General features: G+C 39.2%; 1 protein-coding gene across 1 annotated transcript in view; it reads right to left on the bottom strand.

Annotated features, from left to right (window-relative positions):
- Positions 1 to 19,842, bottom strand: part of PTPN3 (protein tyrosine phosphatase non-receptor type 3) — an 89,490-nt gene that overhangs the window by 56,915 nt on the left and 12,733 nt on the right. The window contains exons 6-9 of the mRNA XM_054164260.1: positions 19,487 to 19,539; positions 12,625 to 12,745; positions 8,477 to 8,564; positions 3,306 to 3,394 (exon numbers count right to left, since the gene is read on the bottom strand). Of these exons, the coding sequence (XP_054020235.1) occupies positions 3,306 to 3,394; positions 8,477 to 8,564; positions 12,625 to 12,745; positions 19,487 to 19,539 (351 nt within the window). The remainder of the gene's footprint in view (positions 1 to 3,305; positions 3,395 to 8,476; positions 8,565 to 12,624; positions 12,746 to 19,486; positions 19,540 to 19,842) is intronic.

Consider the following 19,842-nt stretch of genomic DNA (forward strand, 5'->3'; position numbering starts at 1 on the left):
CTTGCATATGGTAGAGTCCACAAAAAAAGACATAAGGTTAGATTTGATCAAGTGCTTGAAGATGCCACATTCAAACCTTGCATTTAATGCAGTTACTCTTATCTGATGGCTCAGCCACCCTTATCACTCACTAATAATCTGTCTGATTACACAACATTCACAAGTCATTAAGTTTCATGGTTGACTTGTAAAACATTCAATACTTGTAGCTTATTAATGATGGTACAACTTTTGGGTCCTGTATTCTTATCATTCACAAGGGTCAAAAATAATTTGTCATTTAGTAAAAAAACAGAGTTACTAATTTCTGACTGAACTGTCCCAGCACATAGTAGTAGCAGTTGGTAATTTTGACCTGAAGTGAAAAGATATTTCCTTAAGTGTAAGCCTTAGACTTCTCCATTGCAAGATTTATTCAGAAAGATTTCAAATTTGCTATGTAAAACTGCTGAATTGTTTTTAAAATGTTAAATACAAATGTAGAATACATTCCTCTAGTAGTTCCTCTATAGTTTTCAAAGCAAAGACTCTGCATATGCTGTTTCATTTTTAAGGTTATTATCTAACCTTAATTGCTGCCAATGGTTTTGCCATTAAGATAATATTTTACTTGCAAAATGAATTTGGAAATGATCATAACAGTCAAGCACCCCGAAGAATAACATTCCAAAGCATGTAAAATACTGCATTAAACCTAGAGTTATTTTTTTAAACCTGTCTTGACTTGCATTGCCTCTGACTGTTCAGTCAGCTTCCTATGTAGGTTGCTTTGATTGAAAACCCTCCTTTTGCCAAGGCAGTACTCTCGCACTGCCTCTATTCCTGAAAGCTTTTGGTTCTCTGACTACTACCATATGGCATAATTGCATTGTTGTCACCCATTAATGCTGCAGAGTATGTTACTTGAAGTTCTGGAAAGCATGCTTTGATGGTGTTTGCTGCCACCTTGAGTTCTACCCCGTTTATGGTGGAGCTTGCTGAAGCCCATAGGAAATGCTCCTTACTACAAATGGTGTTACATAAAAAGCCTAAATACCATTTCAGTTACATAAATGTTGGTGTTCTTTTTGCATTCTCAGACATATACTACCATGTAAGGAATATCCTTATCTGCACACCTTCAGCTCAACTCAGGTTCATTAAAACTCCAGGCATTACAGAAATATATCCTGCTTTGAGGTCTAAAATTAAATTGAAGGTGTAACAAAAAATACAGCACAAGCTGCTCTGATGACTTTCCTTGTTCAGTCGTTTTTTGGGGAGGAGGGCCAGGCTATGGACACCATTCCTGCATGAAGAATTATGACTACCTCATTCAAGATGCTAGAAATGAAATATCAAAAAGCTATGCAATATCTAGTGAATTTTTGCTCCTTTCAATTTTAGAAGGTATTTTTGGAGAGTGAGTAGGAAAGCTTAGAACAATTAGCATTAGCTGTTGGCTGAAAATATTGCTGCTAAACCTCATATTTCAGAGTGGAAATTATTTGAATTGAAAAATTAATTGCTTTGTTGCTTGGTATTTTTCCTCTCAATTTTGTTTTATAAATGAGAGCTGTTTTTTGTGAATGATATTTTGGCATGTATAGTTTACACTACATGTAGTTTATGTAGTTCTCCAGAAGTAAAAGTAGCACAGCAAATTGTGGATCCCTCCTGTTTTCTTCTGCTCTTTTCCTCCCCTAAAAACACCATCTCATCCCAGATTTCACAATGCCACCTCTATGGTTTTCAGGAATAGCTAGTATCTATTTGTACCTGGGAAGTACAAGACTTGCAAAAGACAGAAACTATGCCTCCAGATGGCAGTTTTTAAAACCTGCAGCCTTGAAAAGAAACTGAGAGGGCAGGGCTTAAGACACAAAGACAAAGGAATAGAATAGAATAGAATAGAATAGAATAGAATAGAATAGAATAGAATAGAATAGAATAGAATAGAATAGAATAGAATAGAATAGAATCCAATAGAATAGAATCCAATCGAATAGAATAGAATAGAATAGAATGGAATTGACCAGGTAGGAAGAGACCTTTGAGATCATCAAGTCCAACCTATCATCCAACACCATCTAATCAACTAAACCATGGCACCAAGCACCCCATCGAGTCTCTTTCTAAACACCTCCAGTGATGGTGACTCCACCACCACCCTGGGCAGCACATTCCAATAGCTAACAACTCTCGCTGTGAAGAACTTCTTCCTAACACCCAGCCTAAACCTCCCCTGGTGCAGCTTGAGACTGTGTCCTCTTGTTGTGGTGCTGGCTGCCTGGAAGAAGAGGCCAACCCCCACCTGGCTACAACCTCCCTTCAGGTAGTTGTAGACAGCAAAAGATGGAAGACTATTGTGCTTTAGCATTTTACATTTAGAAATGTAAAAATATAAGATGCAGCATAACTGCATTACTGACATACACTTAGGGATGGTTACAGTACATCCAAGTTAGTTGAACTACAACTCACTGCAAAGAAAAAAGAAGAGAAAAATCCAGAGACTATGCAGGATCATTTCCACTAAAATTTAAGTTGAAACTAATTTTGTGCTTTCCTATAGGAAGTATCTGTTAGGTTGTGTTCATAATTAAAGGGTGGAATGACGGGAGTATTTAAGGAATATTGCTAAAAATAACCTTCCTACACACTTAAGGGGCAAAAAGCAAGTTAAATCCATTAGAAAACACTTTTCTGTCATGATTAAGAACACTGTACCATCTAACTGAAAATGTTATCCAGAAAAAACATCACATATTACAGAAGGAAATGATGTGTAACATGATGATTGGACTCCATGCTCTTAAAGGTCACACTCTAAAAAAATTATGATTCTATGATTAAGCTATACTTTATCAAGTATACATAATATACTCATACTCATTTGAAAAAAAGAAAACTGAAATTCCAAATAACTCATTTTACTTTTTTTGTTCCCCAAGAAGTACATTTCTTCTTGCTGAATGACAAGATAAAATGATTAGTCCATTAGCTATTGATCTTTACTAGTAATGCTGATTTAAAAACTATTATTGAGTATAACAGCAGAAAACCTCTAAGACCACAAGGTCCTCCTAATCATGTACTCACACCTGCATGTGAATTACCTTGATCAAGACTTCATATAGCACAACAAGTATAAAAGTCCTGGAGAATCAAACACCTAGGCAACAGGCTTCATATTTATTTCAACAGAAGGCAATGATACCCCATAAAGAACAAATTTGTGTACTACAGGCTTCTTTCAAATAGATGTTGAAGCAAATGGAAATAAAATTGAAGAGACTAGCCACATTATTTTGCTAGTAATTTACCAGGGATAGAAGCTTGTGCAGATGAGTTTTCTATATACAGCAATTCCACCAGATGCAATCCCAATCATAAGATCTAAATTATGGAGATCCTGCAAAAGAAACATACTGTAAGAACACAAATGCAGTTTGTGTCATTCCCATTTATCTACTTACAAATTAATGTTCAAGTATTCTATACTTGCTACTCCTGAGGAGAAAAATTCAATCACATATTTGCTTCTCTTTTTTTTGGTGCTACCTACAAGGTATTACAAATTTTAACTCATTAAAGCAAGTTGTGACATTTCATCTTGCTACACTAGATATTCTTTGGGTCAGCACTAGACTAAAATGTTCAAGGCCAATCAACCATCTAAAAGAAGCTGAAGCACTTCCCAAGGTCAGCCAGGTAAATGTTACAGAATTTTGGGAATTAATCACAAATATCCTGATCTTAAACTGTTTAAAATGACAAAGAGAATAATTTACATTACTTTTTTTCCAGAAAGGTCTTACCCACAAATAATGGGTAGGTTACCACAAATCTGCCTAGGACATAGAGCCATATAGAAGTGTTCAATTATGAACTTAGCCAAGAACTGTGCAGCAGCTCAACACGCTCAACTGCAAAACCAAACTGAGAGATTTATAAGTCTTTTTAAGTTTTGAGACACTCAAGATGACACATATGCCTCCATGTAAGCAAACACTTCAATTTGCAGAAAGAAAAAGAAAAGGATTGGGTGGGGAGGGGCAGAAATCACTTGGTTTGAATCTGAACTTGCTGGAGTGCGTCCAGAGAAGGGTTACAAAGTTGGTGAGGGGTTTGGAACACAAGCCCTGTGAGGAGAGGCTGAGGGAGATGGGGTTGCTTAGCCTGGAGAAGAGGTCACTCAGGGGTGACCTTATTGCTCTCTACAGCTACCTTAAGGGAGGATGTAGACAGGTGGATGTAGGTCTCTTCTCCCAGGCAGCCAGCACCAGAACAAGAGGACACAGTCTCAGGCTGCGCCAAGGGAGGTTTAGGCTGGAGGTAAGGAAGAAGTTCTATACAGAGAGAGTGATTGCCCATTGGAATGGGCTGCCTGGGGAGGTGGTGGAGTCACCATCATTGGAGGTGTTCAGGAGGAGACTTGATAGGGTGCTTGGTGCCATGGTTTAGTTGATTAAGTGGGTTGGATTGGTTGATAGGTTGGATGCAATGATCTTGAAGGTCTCTTCCAACCTGGTCTGATCTGGTCTATTCTATTCTATTCTATTCTATTCTATTCTATTCTATTCTATTCTATTCTATTCTAAACATGACAAAAGTTACAAATCTCAGCTTCCTGCTTCTAGATGATCAATGTGTATTAACACATTATTTCACAAATTTCTGAACCTGCATAAATGTACATGTCAGTGTAGAACTTACTGTTTAAAGCATCATGTTTGATGATTCAACAACTCAGAAGTTGTTTTGGACTATTTTGTAAAGTATGGCCAAAAGTCAATGGATTCCCTTAAAACCTTCAGTATCTCAGCTGCTCCTCTAGATGGTACTCTGTGCTCAGTTAATATGAAGCTTTCTTGTAAGTCCAATATCAGTTTCTTTATATCAGTAAGGTATACAAGAATAAAACAGGCAGTGTTTGCTCTATCAATACTGTGGAGAGTCCACAATGAATCCTTTCAGAATAGTTGAACAGAAGGATGATACAGGCAGATGAATGAATGAAGCTGAACCTAATTTGCAATGGGATGCATAAATCTTCAGTGAAATACCACAGCAGTTCATAGAGAATGAGCATAACTTATTTAATACATAGTGCATTGCCACTGAATACTTACAAGATAAGAAAAAAAGAAAAATACCAATCTCATCCCTCATTGTATAATAAAAGAAAATTCTTAGGTAGGGAGCAGTCCAAATGTACTCAAAGGTAACCCAGAACAGGATGAACTTATTAATAATCCTTGTAAACCTGCTGCCCCACCTTGCCAAGAACTGCTGCTGGAGGAGCTGGTTGAACCTCCACTGGAAGAAGGTCTCAAACTGCCACTTTTAGTCAACATAAAACAGGAATCCAGAATTGACCCCCTTTAATACTTGGGGAGAAAATGAGTTATTTCAGGAGATTAACTGCTTCTAAACTAACTGCCCCTGCCATAATACAGCCAACATAAAGCAGGGCAGAAACCTGTATTATTAGCGCCTGGAGCTTACTCCAGGTTCCTGATTTTAAAAAGCCATGTTGTGAATTAAAAAACAACCTGAGAAGAAAAAGCTGAAAACCTATACAATTCAGCAGAAGTAAAGGCTTTGCTAAACACTTGAAAGGGATTAATTAGGCTAAACTACTCTATTTTTTTCCAGGAGCCTTTTCAGAACAAAGTTCATTCCCCACCTCCTTTTGCCCAAGTCCAGAACACTAACCTCCCGTTTTGTTACAATGAATTCTCTTCTGTTAAATCTAAGAAATCTGAAACCAAGATTTTGGACTAGCATAATGAATGAGGGTTGTCCCAGATGAAAGATGATGGAAATGTACAGTTGCTTCCCTTTCAACGAAATCTAAGCTATTCAACTGCACAACTGAGAAACAACATGCCTTTTTTCTTTACCTATTTCTTTATAGACCTAAAAAAATTATAAAGAAATAAATGACCATGCCAGGCATCCAGCTAGTTAAATACTCATTCACATTTGATTTAATTTACAATTACCACCTGGACTTTTGTGGGCATGGAAATAAGATTGATTCTACTGACTTCCTGTCTTCATTTCCCTGGCTAAAAATGAAAGATGAGTTAATGTCAGACTAATTATTGAGCCGACAAAAAGCAGTCCAGAGTTAAAAGGAGATTAGGAATTAAAGACATCTCAATAGTTGTAAGGTATTGAATACACTCTCCTGAGCTTTTTAACACAGTTTCAATTTTTAGTATTACAATTTTAGCAGTTCATATTTATCCTCAGAGAAAAGCAGCAGAAGGGCTTGCAAATGAAAACAGAGCTCAGAGTATATTCACTAATGGAAGTTTCATGCTTACCAAGTTGCCTAAAGAAAGGTCACATGACTTCTGCAAAATATTTAACTTTGTACCATAAAACATTAAAATTATGGAAACCAGCTATTCATCTGTTCTTCAAGAAACATTATCTACTCTCAACTACCAGTACAAGAGCACCACCTTCTTTTGGCCATTAGTGTAAAAGCTAAGTGCTACCTGTTTCTTCTGCCAGGCGCAACATAAGAGGACTAAGATACCTCATCAGCAAAGAGCTGAATTGTAAGATCCACAGAGATAAAGTCTTTCAGAAAGACAGTTTAACTAGGCCCTACTAAACATGCTCAAAGCACTGAGATAGGACAAAACTGGAGGGTTTCAACCCATCAAGGTTGAAAACTGTGTACTCAACTCCTTCCCTGAAATGTTTATACCTGAATGCATGCAGCATGGGCAATAAACAGGAGGAGCTGGAGGCCACTGTGCTACAGGGAAACTATGATATAGCAACCATCATGGAAACCTAGTGGGATGACTCCCACAACTGGAGTGCTGCAACCAATGGGGACCAACTTTTCAGAAGGGATAGGAAAGGAAAAAGAGGCGGTGGAGCAGCCCTCTATGAAGACATATGAAACATGAACGAAATATGAAAGGGAGACATATGAAACCATGCAAATTAATGAAGGTGATGATAGGGTTGAGTCCTTATGGGTAAGAATCAGGAGTAAGGTCAGCAAGAGTGATATTGTGGTGGCAATCTGCCAGAGACTACCCAACCAGGATGAAGAAGTAGATGAAATTTTTTATAAGCAGTTGAAAGAGGCTTCACAATCACTACCCCTTGTTCTTGTGGGAGACTTCAACTTTCCAGATGTCTGCTGGGAATAAAATATATCAGGGAAAGAACAGTCTTGAAGGTTCCTGGAGTGTCTGGAGGATAACTTCTTGACACAACTAATGAGGGAGCCAACCAAGGAAGGTGCCCTCCTGGACCTGCTTCTTGTGAACAGGGAAGAACTTGTGGGAGAAGTAAAGGTTGGAGGCCATCTAGTGCTCAGTGACCACAAGATGACTGAATTCTCTATCCTTGGAGAATCAAGGAGAGGGGTTAGTAAAACTGCCACCTTGAACTTCCATAGGGCAAACTTTGGCCTATTCAGGAGACTGATTGACAAAGTCTCTTGGGAAGCCACCCTTAAGGATACAGGAGTCCAGGAAGGCTGGGTGTACTTCAAGAGGGAAAGGCACAGTCCGGGCTAAATGGAGACCTTTGGCTGGATCTCAAGAACAAAAGGAGAGTCTATGGCCTGAGGAAGAGGGGACAGGTCTCTCACCGGAACTATAAAGATGTAGCAAAGCTATGCAGGGAGAAAATTAAGAGAGCCAAAGCACAGCTACAGCTCAACCTAGCTACAACCATTAAGGATAATAAAAAATGTTTCTATAAATTCATTAACAATAAGAAGAGGACTAAGGAAAATCTCCATCCTTTGTTGGATGCAGACATGATTAAGGATGAGGAGAAGGCTGAGGTGCTCATTGCCTACAAATGGTCACTTCCACACTAGGATACAGTATTAAGACAAAAGTATTTTTGGGATTCATGTCAGAGAGATAGCATGATCAATTAAATCCCAGAAACCAGTGAAATACTCAGACATGGCTCTTATCATTGCACACCCTGTGTCTGAAAAATTTCAAATACATTTTTAGTGGTCATCTTCTATGCTGTTAAATACTGCTTAGACTTAGCCTGGAATCAGGAAACAAAGGAATATTAAATCAATTGTTTTAAAAGTCTGTATTCCCAAGTCTGTGTTAGAAATTAAGAAAAAGGAAACTCTTAAAACATCTGCCAACTACATCATAACACTGAACAGAGCATTCACTTTGTTTCATGCTGACACATTCAAAAACTTCAGTAAAATTATTAAGTAAAATACACTGCAGTATTGAAACAATTCATCTTTAAAATACACTGCTACTCTTTTCAGGAGATCCAGCTTATTTGATTGAAATTCTGGCATCCCTGTTATACAGACATTATCTTCAAATTACCCAACTCTCTCATTAAAAATGACACATGATAAAGTCAATATTTAAGTATTACTGGGTTTACTACTATTAAGTTCATGTAAAAAAAGCCCACATCTAATTTTTTTTATCTCCCCAAGTGAAAAATCACAATGTAAACATACTCTACCACTGTGCAATTCCACTCCATAGAATTCAAGTGTTCGTGCTATATTTATATAGCAGGACTCTGCTTCGGACTGCTTGAGGCCACTAAAAGGGGGAAAAATGGTTAAGTAAATTCATATGGACCATAACAAAAAAACCACAAGAAATGGTATTATATTTATTGCAAATGTAGAAAAACAGAAGAATCCCACAGCCCAATGTCTGAAAAATAAACCTCTTTAAATAGTGCCACGAGTTCAATGGGGAAAGACCTCCTTGATGCCTCTCAAAACCCAAGCCAATTATACACAATATTGTTATACCTTAGCCATTTTTGGCTGGTTCTTTTCAGAAAAATCATTTGTATCTGTTTGGTTTAAAGCAATGAGGAATTGATTCTCCTATAAAAGCTTCCTTTATAACAAGTAGCTCCACCTGCAAATATTCTATATGGCATAGTCTCTCAGAAAGAAGTAATCTAGAAGAAAGATTAGAAGCAGAGATGTACTAAAAAACTCAAGAGGGAGAAAGAAGATTAAGTAAATTGAAGTTAGGAAACTCACCAAGGAAAGCAATCTGAGTGTATCTGCAATCTATAAATCCCAAACCACTTTTTCTCCCGTGAAGTGTGTTGCAAAACTAACAAGGGTTTTGTCTTGTGGTCTTCTACAAAGCTCTTTGATGAAAGTTTTGATGAAAATCCCCACACCTCAAATAATCAGATTATGTATCTTTATGGGATGACTACATTGAATCTACTAGAAGTTTTAAAAACAGTAGCTAAAACCAGCAATCCCTCCTTAGATGGTTCTCCCATGCAGTCTACTAATTTCTCACCTGAGAGGAATGCAATGTGGCCTAAACAACATTCCTTTAGGCATGATAAGAAAAGTAGCTCCTTCCTATACACTGCAGGGCCAAGACCAGTCAAGAACTCATCAGGCAAGAGGCAGCTCTAAACTGGAATCTGTCATAGCCTACACATTGTGCTGTGTCCAGTGAGCCTGGTCGCAGCACAAATCAGCAATTCAGGCACTAGCATATGTTCAGGTAACAGTAAAATGATACTGAGTGCTGCCTGTAATATTTACACACATCTGAGTAGAAAAGATCCCATCTCATCCTATCATAACTGCAACTAAGTGCAAGTAAAATCAGCTTTTGTTGGGTAATCTTCCAAAACAACACCCATCAAATAATGTTAATAAAATGCAATTTAGATACAATCTGTAAAAAGCTGACAAAACATTGTGGTGTGTTAACAGCTCCACATACAGCAGTAATTCTCATTTTTGAAAGAGGCTTTATGTTCCAAGATGGACATCTGTTACTTTCAACTAATGTGCCCTATTTCAAATTTCAGGCCATCAAAATGCTATGGCCTGAAACAGCCACTCCATGAAAATGAAAGTTACCTTGAACTGGATAGCCACTGCCAGCAGTGTGGCCTAAGTATGTCCAATGTTGGGGGAAAAAAGCAAAGGCGGGGGGGGGAGGGAATAATCTACTGCAACATTAGTAGACCTTATCTCTTTCACTGTGGTCAAAAGGTAAACAAAACAAAGCAAACAAAAACAAAGGACCGTTTTACTACAGAACAGGATGCTGAAATTATTTACAAGAATACAGTTTTATTTTGCTTTGATTTTTACCAATTTTGATGAAGAACTCTGGTTAGAGAACTGAGGAAAGTCTATTGCAGATCAGTAAGATATGCCTGCAAGTTTTAATTCTAAATGTGTGTACATCATCTACAACAGACTTAATCAATTAAGCTTTGTGTCTTGAAGGGCCAACATGAGAAAGTAAGTCAGCATAGACCCAGCTTTTTTTCTTGTTATACCTCACTACTCAGAGATTAAATGAAACCTTGAGGTTGCTAAGCAGGTGGTTAAATTGGTTTTGGGGTCCTTTTCCAGTATTTCTAGCTGTTGATACACCAGGGCTAACAAATATCATGTAGAATGCAAGCATCTGAAGGATGCAAATGCATCCTTCAGCTCAAACTCATGCCTTGATCTACAAAGCATCATGAAAACATTACCAATTTGGATAATATCCACATCCTAAGACTTCAGGCTGCTTATGTACTAAGCAAAAAAAAAAAAAAGGTTAAGAAAACCCTGTTAGTACAAACCACATACAAGAAAAAACACCTGCAGATTCAGGGATAAACACAGAAGGAAAATTTACAAATCTATAGCAGTTAAATATGACAACAGTTGCTTTCTCAGCAGCTACTTACTGTCCACTGAAAAGTGTCTGATACGAATGTGGTCAACAAAAGTACTTTCTGAGATTGTGTAAAACAGAAACTGGCTACAAAAATTTGTGTTAAGCTACAACATACAAGTTATAATGTAGCTTCTCAAGTCTGTATCTCAGTTCTAGCCTTTCAATTTTCTTTTGTAAAAGCTTCCTGAAGAACAGACACTAAAGAATGAAAAAGGATTGCTGGCTTTGCAATCCGACAATCTAAGAATGCAAATTGAAGAGTGGTAATAAATTAGATAGCCCATATGGTCTACAGCAATTATTTATTCCAGATCAGCTGAAGTGTCATTCCAGAACAACACTGTTCTCCTCAAACTGTAAAACAAAATAATTCTCCCATTCTGGTGAATACTAGAAGCATTCTAGTCAAATATGCAGCTGGCACTGATCTAGTCAAAACCACGACTCATATGTAGTATTCACTATGAATGCCAGAGGAAGCAAGAAATTCTGCCAGGATACACAATTATTTGCCTCCCTTTGCATTCCCAAATAAATAGGACTATGGATCTAAGTTTCAAAAAAGGTGTTAGAGCAATAAAGAACAAATTTTTCCAGATCCAGTCTAGCCAAGTATTTTCTGTCCAGAACTTCAATTACTACTTCCTATGTGAATTCAAATATAGCAGTAAAAATTCTCAGTCATCAGTGTTTTACTAGTGAGAACACTCACTGAAAAACCCAAGAAAATACAGTAGTCTTTTCAAGAAACCCTGCTAGACCTTCATCTGGACCAACAGTAGCTTCTAGTCTTTGCAGTTCAGTATCCCTGGCTCTGACATCACTGCATACATAAGTTTGTTTGAACCACTTTAAGTATCTTCAGAATCTTCCCTGAGCAGTCTCTGAGACAATATCTTCCTTAAGACAAGAAATTCGTGCCTATCCACAAGTCTCCTCCAAAAACTTCTGAGTCTACTGGAAAATCCAAATTAATTTATGAGAAGTAGAGGCCTCAGCTGTTCTGCTCCTGAACATGAACTGCTAGTAAAACAGCCCAAATTAGTACCTACATAGAAGGAATGCCTGTAGTTCAGTGGTTTTCTCTCTTTCCCTTCATAAATGACAAAGCAAAATGCATGTTCTGGACTGCTAGACAGCACATATGGAATTGAGAAATACTCACTACACCCACTAGAAGTAAAGAAACAAGAGGGAAAGCTGAGAGTACTGAATGATGCCAGAAGAAGTTGACGAATATTGGCAAGGAAAATGGAAGATATTTCAGGGTATATACCAGAGAAACTAGGAGAGTAGGGAACTATATCTGCCGCAGTATAGCTACAGAGAGGAAGAATAAGACTGTGTTGATTGTGATTTCATTTGCTCAGATGTTCACAGACAGTTTCTTAGGTTGGTATATTTGCATTTCAGTTTGCACCCAAATCAACATCACTGATTCCAAACCTGCAGTCTTACAACAGACAGATTGGCAGTCAGAAAGAGTAATTAGCAGTGGACCGACCAGAATAATCTGTTGTAGCCTTTATACTACACTCAGGAGAGTGGAGAGAAAGCACAACTGTAGTGTTGCATGGTTGGGTTTTTTTTTTTCTATAGACAGAAAAAAAAAATCAATCCTTGATCCAAAACCCCAAAGGTCTAGTTCATTGCTCTAGATTATTGCTATTAATAATGTCTAATGCTAACTGATCTACTTGTTGTTAGAGCTAGAAATTTATATCAGTGTTTTCACACAACAGCATCTTACTCTGAATATGATTAGCCTAGCACTTACATGATAAAACAAAAATGTATTTAATAGAAGCTGTAAGAAATGAAGTTATTGTACTGAAATTCCTGAGAACTTGAATCTTACTTCTGGCATCTTTTTTCTTTTTTCTTTTTTTTTTGGTTAAAAAAGAGGTGAGAAAGAACTAAAAATTGTTACCTGTGTTGCTCATGTAGTGATTCTACTTTGATAATGAAATCTTTGTTCTGCTCTGGTATGAAGTTGTAATTTGACAGATATCCTGAGGGATGTACTGAAGCATTATAGTCTCCTAGTTGTGCTGTTAGGAAACAAGAAACACAAATGGAAAGTTTCCATAGTTAGTTGATTATTACTTGTAAGGAATTCCTTTTATCAATGAATGAATATCCTCAGGGATAAAATTACAATCCAAGATTAAAATAGTTAGGCTTATATGACTGGCCTCTTGGTTAGTGTAGCAATCACGACTGATGTGCTAAGAGGAAAGTGAAATATAATATGAATGGCTAATGATATATTTATCTTCAGATGTACACTAAAGTACCAAAAAAAATATCTGTACCATTCAATCACTTTAGACATTTTAAGTGATCCCCTCTTGGCACAAATGGAGAACAGAAGATGATTCACCGCATAGCATAAACTAAAGCAGTTAAGGTTGCTCAACAGTAACTATAAAGTATTCATGGATGAAAATGCTTCTGGAATCAGAAAATAATCCACTGCAGCATAATGCCATTTTAAACAGTCAACATAAAAATATCGACATGTATTACTAAAATAGAGCATTGAAATGAGCAAAATACATGTAAAGACATTAACATGTTATTGGCAGACTCCAAAAAGGATTAAAATGCTCATTAAGTGGGCATTGACAGAAGGAAAAGTATTTCAACAAGAGGAATCTGTATTCAACTAGGGACAAGAACATGAACTAACCCACTCGATAACTAAGACCTTCGAGATCATCAAGTCCAACCTGTCACCCAACACCATCTAATCAAACAAACCATGGCACCAAGTGCCTCATCCAGGCTCTTTTTAAACACTCCCAGGGATGGTGACTCCACCACCTCCCTGGGCAGCACATTCCAATGGCCAATCTCTCTTGCTAGGAAGAACTTCTTCCTAACATCCAGCCCAAACCTCCCCTGGTGCAGCTTGAGACTGTGTCCTCTTGTTCTGGTGCTGGTTGCCTGGGAGAACAGACCAACCCTCACCTGGTTACAACCACCCTTCAGGTAGTTGTAGATGACAGTTAGGTGTCCCCTGAGCCTCCTCTTCTTCAGGCTAAACCACCTCAGCTCCCTCAGCCTCTCCTCGTAAGGCTTGTGCTCCAAACCACTCACCAGCTTTGTTGCCCTTCTCTGGACACATTTCATCAAGTCAACATCTTTCCTAAACTGAGGAGCCCAGAACTGGACACAGTACTCAAGGTGTGACCTAACCAGTGCTGAGTACAGGGGCAGAAGGACTTCCCTGCTCCTGCTGGCCACACTGTTCCTGATACTGGCCAGGATGCCACTGGCCTTTGGTATCTCTACTGGACAAGCAGAACTAGCTATCCATTTTGCAAAAGGAAATAACACTTCACACTCAGGAGCCCTTAAAAAATGGTTCAGCCTAGAGATGACTGCAAATTGCTGCTTATGACAGCTGGTCACTTTGCAGTAAGACAGAATGAGAAATTAGGCACTAATTAAACCAGAGGAGGATTTGTAGGGGAGAGAAAATGCCAACTATGCGTAGACAGTGGTTGTCTCCAAGTTATCTATTACCATTTCAGAATGGTAGTTGTTGCAATTGTAGCTTAAAATCAACAGTTAAGTAAGAATAGCCAATTAAAAAAAAAAATAATTGCACACCCCGTCCCCCCAAATTAGAAAACAGAACTTGCACTAAGTTGCTAATTCTGCATCTCAAACACAACACATACTTCAGAAACCATGCAGTCACAATCAGGAAAAGTGTGGGGGACAGCAAAGCATAATCTAAAGTACAAAGATTATTAAATTTTTTCAAAGCTATAGAGGATGTAAGACTTAAGAGAACAGTTATCAGTACTTTCTAAACATTAAGAAGCTTTGCAGAACTAGTGCATCTTAAAACTGCTCTAATCTTCTGTCATTTGAGTTGTGTTCACCACTAGTCTTTATCGTAACCCTGTAGTACATGAACCTTGACCTTCACTAACTGTTCTTTTCCCCATTTTTTGTTATGTTACATAAAGATATTTAATAAGTTCATCCACCTTAAAAACATGAAAGAACAGGACCAAGTCTACAGGGCACTGTACAGAGCCAGCTCATTCAGTGAATCATAGAATAGCAAGAGCTGGAAGTGACACCTCCAGACATCGAGTTCAACTGCCCTGCCAAAGCAGGATCACCTAGCGCAAGTCTCGCAGGAATGCAACCAGACAGCTCATGAAAGTCTCTCGAGAAGTGGACTCCACAATCTCTCTGCAGCCTGTTCCATTGCTCTGTTATCCTCAAAGGAAAGAAGCTTTTCCTTCACATTAAGGTGAAACTTCCTGTGTTCCAATTTGTATCTGTTGCCCCTTGTCCAACCATAGGACACCACTGAAAAGGGACTAGTACCTTCTTGACAGTCCCCCTGCAGATACTTGTAAACATTAATAAGCGCTCCTCACAGTCTGCTCTTTTCCAGACTAAACATCCCCAAGCCTCTCAGCCTTTTCCTCATCAGAAAGATGTTCCAGTCCCTTAACCATCCTCTCTGTTGGACACTTTTTAGTATATCCTTGCCCCTCTTGAAATGGGGAGCCCAGAAGTGGACATGATACTCCAGATCTGGTCTCACCAGGGGAGAGCAGATGGGGAGGAGAACCTCCCCAGACCTGTTGTATTGCCTGGTACAACTGCAAATTATAACTAAGGAAGAACAGTTCAAAATAGCTACAGAGCTGCTGCGGGTAAACTATCAGGACAGTCTTAGAAGATCTGTTGTACAGAGAGATGAAGCTCAAGAGCAGCAGCAAACCAAGGGGATGAAAATGGGTGTGAATTTCAATTAATCTCTCCAATCAGATTCTTGTATTGGGAATTCCATCACCACCATACAGATAACACTCTGGTACTGCTGATGACAGGTACTGCTAGAAATGATAAAAGGTACCTGTGAGTGAACAGCATTGTTGCAGGCTTCAGAAGAACAGATGGGATATGCACACAATCCTCTGACTGCCCAACACATTCCAAAAATCCATTTATTCATCAAGTCTGACTTTGCTTCTAAGGAATAAGGGCTACAGGTGCTCTGTAGAGTAACAGGAACCTGACTGACATCTCAGCGAATCTTGCAGCTTACATGATATCCTTCACTTCACAAAAGCACAGGCAGAGAGCACACACAGACAATAAAACCCAAATGCTAGCTATGAAAAGAGGCAGATCTCTGTAAAGTAGGAAGTCTCAGGTTTCAATGTTAAGTTCTGTAAGAAGAGAGAGGAACAAAACAAAGACAAGTTAGACGAGTCAGGCAAAAAGAAATTTGATAGGGGAATTATGTGTTGCAACTCTCACAGTGGAGCTACTGTTGATATCCTTCTAAACCTTAGACTCCTCCCCCTCTTCCTCTGGGATCTCAGCCTTCTCTCATTCCCAGAACTCTAACATAATCTATCTTCATTCTAGTTCCCAAGAGACTTGCTCAGCTTTCCTCTAAACCTCAACCTCACCAGCCTTCCTGTTCTTAGAAGAAGGCAAAACTCATTTGAATCCAAATCAACCAGTCAACCTCTTCCCGAACAAACTCCGAAAGATAGATAGCAGCGTGCCAGAGAAACCTCCTCATTCTCAAAGCAGAGCTGAGAGAGGAGCAATATCATAGAAGTATCCCAGTCACAATAAATCATTGACGCTCAGGAAAATAGAAAACTTAGAAGTATTCATAACATCATTTATTGGCTTGGTTGCTGTGCTTTAGATTCAAGTCTCAAACCAGTAAGAGACTTACGCACATAAGAACGTATTCACACCAAACCCATGGGGCTTCTCACATACCAACAGTAAGTCACTTAAATGGAAACTTACTGAAAAAATAACCCAACAAAAATGGTGCAAATTCATCTTTGTGACATTTTGAATATAAAAGCAATACACACTCTGCATAGATCCTTTATTTAATTTTATGGCCTGTAAACCAATCCCATATTACCCTAGTAAAAAAACCAAACCAAGACACGTCATTTATCGTTGGATTATCTCTTTTTCCAGTACACAAATATCCTTCACATTTAACAAGTTCAAAATTGTTTCATATGCACCTTAAGTTCTCCTTAAAAAAATATTTTAATGTCAGTTGGCCATTTCTGCCATGAAGCACATTTACTGATAATAAACTATCAACTTATTCTTTGAAGTTGCTACTCAGCCTCAGCTGTGTTTAGAGCCAAATGTAGTTACATGCCGTTTAGTATTCACAGTATTCACACCCACTTGTATTCCCCTGTAACTTAGCACCACCAGATAACACAAGGTGTGCCACAACGGCACAGAGTAACATGTGAGAGCTTTATTTGAGCACAGCAGTGCTGAACCCAAACACCTGTGCGAAGGGAAATGAGTAGAAGCAGCACTCCAGCAGCACAACAGACATCACCACCACTGTCTCTGTGCAAAACTCTGACAAAGCCTGTGAATATCCTGTCACGTGAAAACATCAGTTAAAAAGAAAGAACAAAAACATGAGCAATGAAAGACATATGCCTCAGCCCTCTCACAAGTGACAACTACTCCACCTTTTAAATAGAATCATAGAATTGTTAGGGTTGGAAGGGACCTCAGGGATCATACAGTTCCAAGCCCCCTGCCATGGGCAGGGACACCTCACACTACAGCAGGTTGCTCACAGCCACATCCAGCCTGGCCTTCAAAACCTTCAGGGATGAGGCTTCTGCCACCTGCCTGGGCAACCTGTTCCAGTGTCTCATCACCCTCATGGGTGAAGAACTTCTGCATAACATCCAATCTGAATCTACCCATTTCTAGTTTTTTTCCCATTTCCCCTAGTCCTGTCATTACCTGACACCCTAAAAAGTCCCTCCCCAGCTTTCTTGTAGCTTTCTTGATACTGGAAGGCCACAACCCTCAGAACCTTCTCTTCTACAGACTGAACAGCCCCAACTCTCTGTCTGTCCTCATAGGAGAGGTGCTCCAGCCCTCTGATCATCCTCATGGCCCTTCTCTGGACACGCTCCAGCATGTCCATGTCCCTCTTGTAATAGGGGCTCCAGAACTGGATGCAGTACTCCAGGTGAGATCTCACCAGAGCAGAGTAGAGGGGAAGAATCACCTCCCTTGACCTGCTGGCTCTGCTTCTCTTGATGTAGCCCAGGATGTGATTTGCTTTCTGGGCTGCAAGTGCACACTGGTGGCCCATGTTGAGCTTCTCATCAACCAGCACTCCCAAGTCCTTTTCTTCAGGGCTTCTCTCAAGCCAGTCACTGCTCAGCTTATACCAGTGCTTGGACTTTCTCTGACCCAGCTGCAGGACCTTGCACTTGGTCTTGTTGAACCTCATGAGGTTGTCATAGGCCCACCTCTCCAGCCTGTCAAGGTTCCTCTGGATGGCATCCCTTCCCTCCAGCATGTCTGCTGCACGATGCAGCTTGGTGTTGTCAGCAAACTTGCTGAGGCTGCACTCAGTGCCACTGTCTATGTCGCCAGCAAAGATGTTAAACAATAATGACCATATGATAAAATGACCATAAGCTTGTTGCACATTGTCATAGGATCATAGAATCAGTATGGAAAAGACCTCAAAGATCATCAAGTCCAACCTGTCACCCAACACCTCATGACTACTAAACCATGGCACCAAGTGCCATGTCCAATCCCCTCTTGAACACCTCCAGGGATGGTGACTCCACCGCCTCCCTGGGCAGCACATTCCAATGGCTAACAACTCTCTGTGAAGAACTTTCTCCTCACCTCCAGCCTAAACTTCTGGAACAGCCTGAGACTGTGTCCTCTTCTTCTGGTGCTGGCTGCCTGGGAGAAGAGACCAACCCCCACCTGGGTACAGCCTCCCTCCAGGTAGTTGTAGACAGCAATAAGGTCTCTCCTGAGCCTTCTCTTCTCCAGCTCCCTCACCCTCTCCTCACAGGGCTTGTGCTCAAGGCCTCTCTCCAGCCCCGTTGCCCTTCTCTGGACATGTCGATACAAGGCAAGTTACAGATGCACAGAGCAGCTGGAAAACACCTCAAAGCCCTTTCCAGCCCTTCCATAGAGCAATAGGATAAATATGCATCACCAAAATAATTACACAATGATTTTAGTATGCTTTCCCTTGACAATAATTTTTTACAAATATGCAAATTCCAATTAACCCTCAACCTGTTTTTCTGTTTGTTTAATGAGAAAGGTCTTCCTCTGGCTGTTTTCCACTATCTGTTTGGAATGCCCATCAGGCTCCATTCTGGTTTGCCTGCAGAATGTCTTTTTCTATTACCACCCTTAATGTTTTTGCCAGTTGCAGGCAGACAAGAATGATATACATTCATCCACATTGTCACCTTCAGCATACTACAAAGTGCCAAGCAGTTTCACATACCTGACAAATAACATTTTTTGAATAAAACATTAATAAGAACAATGGAGTTTCTTACTCATGAGTTTACCTTCCCCATGACTGCTCTCTAGGTGATCAACTTCCCTAGAACGCTTTTGCACAGCTATTGTAACACACAGTAAGTTTAATTATCGTTTCCAGTGACAATGGAAAGCTGCCCTTTTTTGTCAGCAGTACAAACACACCTAAACAAGAAAAATGTTATTCTTGTGTTAACTTTTTTTTTTGAGAGATTTAACAGATCTAACAAGCACACTTTTTCCATTTATATTGTCTGAAGGCTGCTTTAATAACAGGCAGCTTCTTTACAACGCATTGCCAGAAGCATTTTGAGCACTCCACAGTAAGAGATTAGGAAAGACAATTTTCCTTATTTTTCAGTGCCAAGTATCAGAGAAGGTAGTTTGTCAAGTATGTTAACAAAATAACAATTGTTATTACTTACATTGTACTGCATATGATGCCAGGACTACAGCAGAATTAATTGGGCATGACAACCTGGAAAGAGAAGACAACATTTTTATTTAAACATGGACTGCATACATGTGTTATTGACAAGGTCTCTGCAATTAATTCAGTACCTAAAGACTCAAAGAGTAAAGTTTGTTGCTGTGTAAGTGCTTCTTAAGTTAATGTGGTGGGTCGAAAATTACACACACACACATAAAATTGCCAAGCAAATGAAGTATTTACAAGCAAAACTACAATCTAGAAATGAAATGCAATGAATATGTACAAAATATACAATATTTACATATATATATATATACAGTCTGTAAACAGCACAAGAACACCACTAGA

This window comes from Dryobates pubescens, chromosome 9 (genome assembly GCF_014839835.1).
Source record: "Dryobates pubescens isolate bDryPub1 chromosome 9, bDryPub1.pri, whole genome shotgun sequence".
Lineage (NCBI taxonomy): Eukaryota > Metazoa > Chordata > Aves > Piciformes > Picidae > Dryobates > Dryobates pubescens.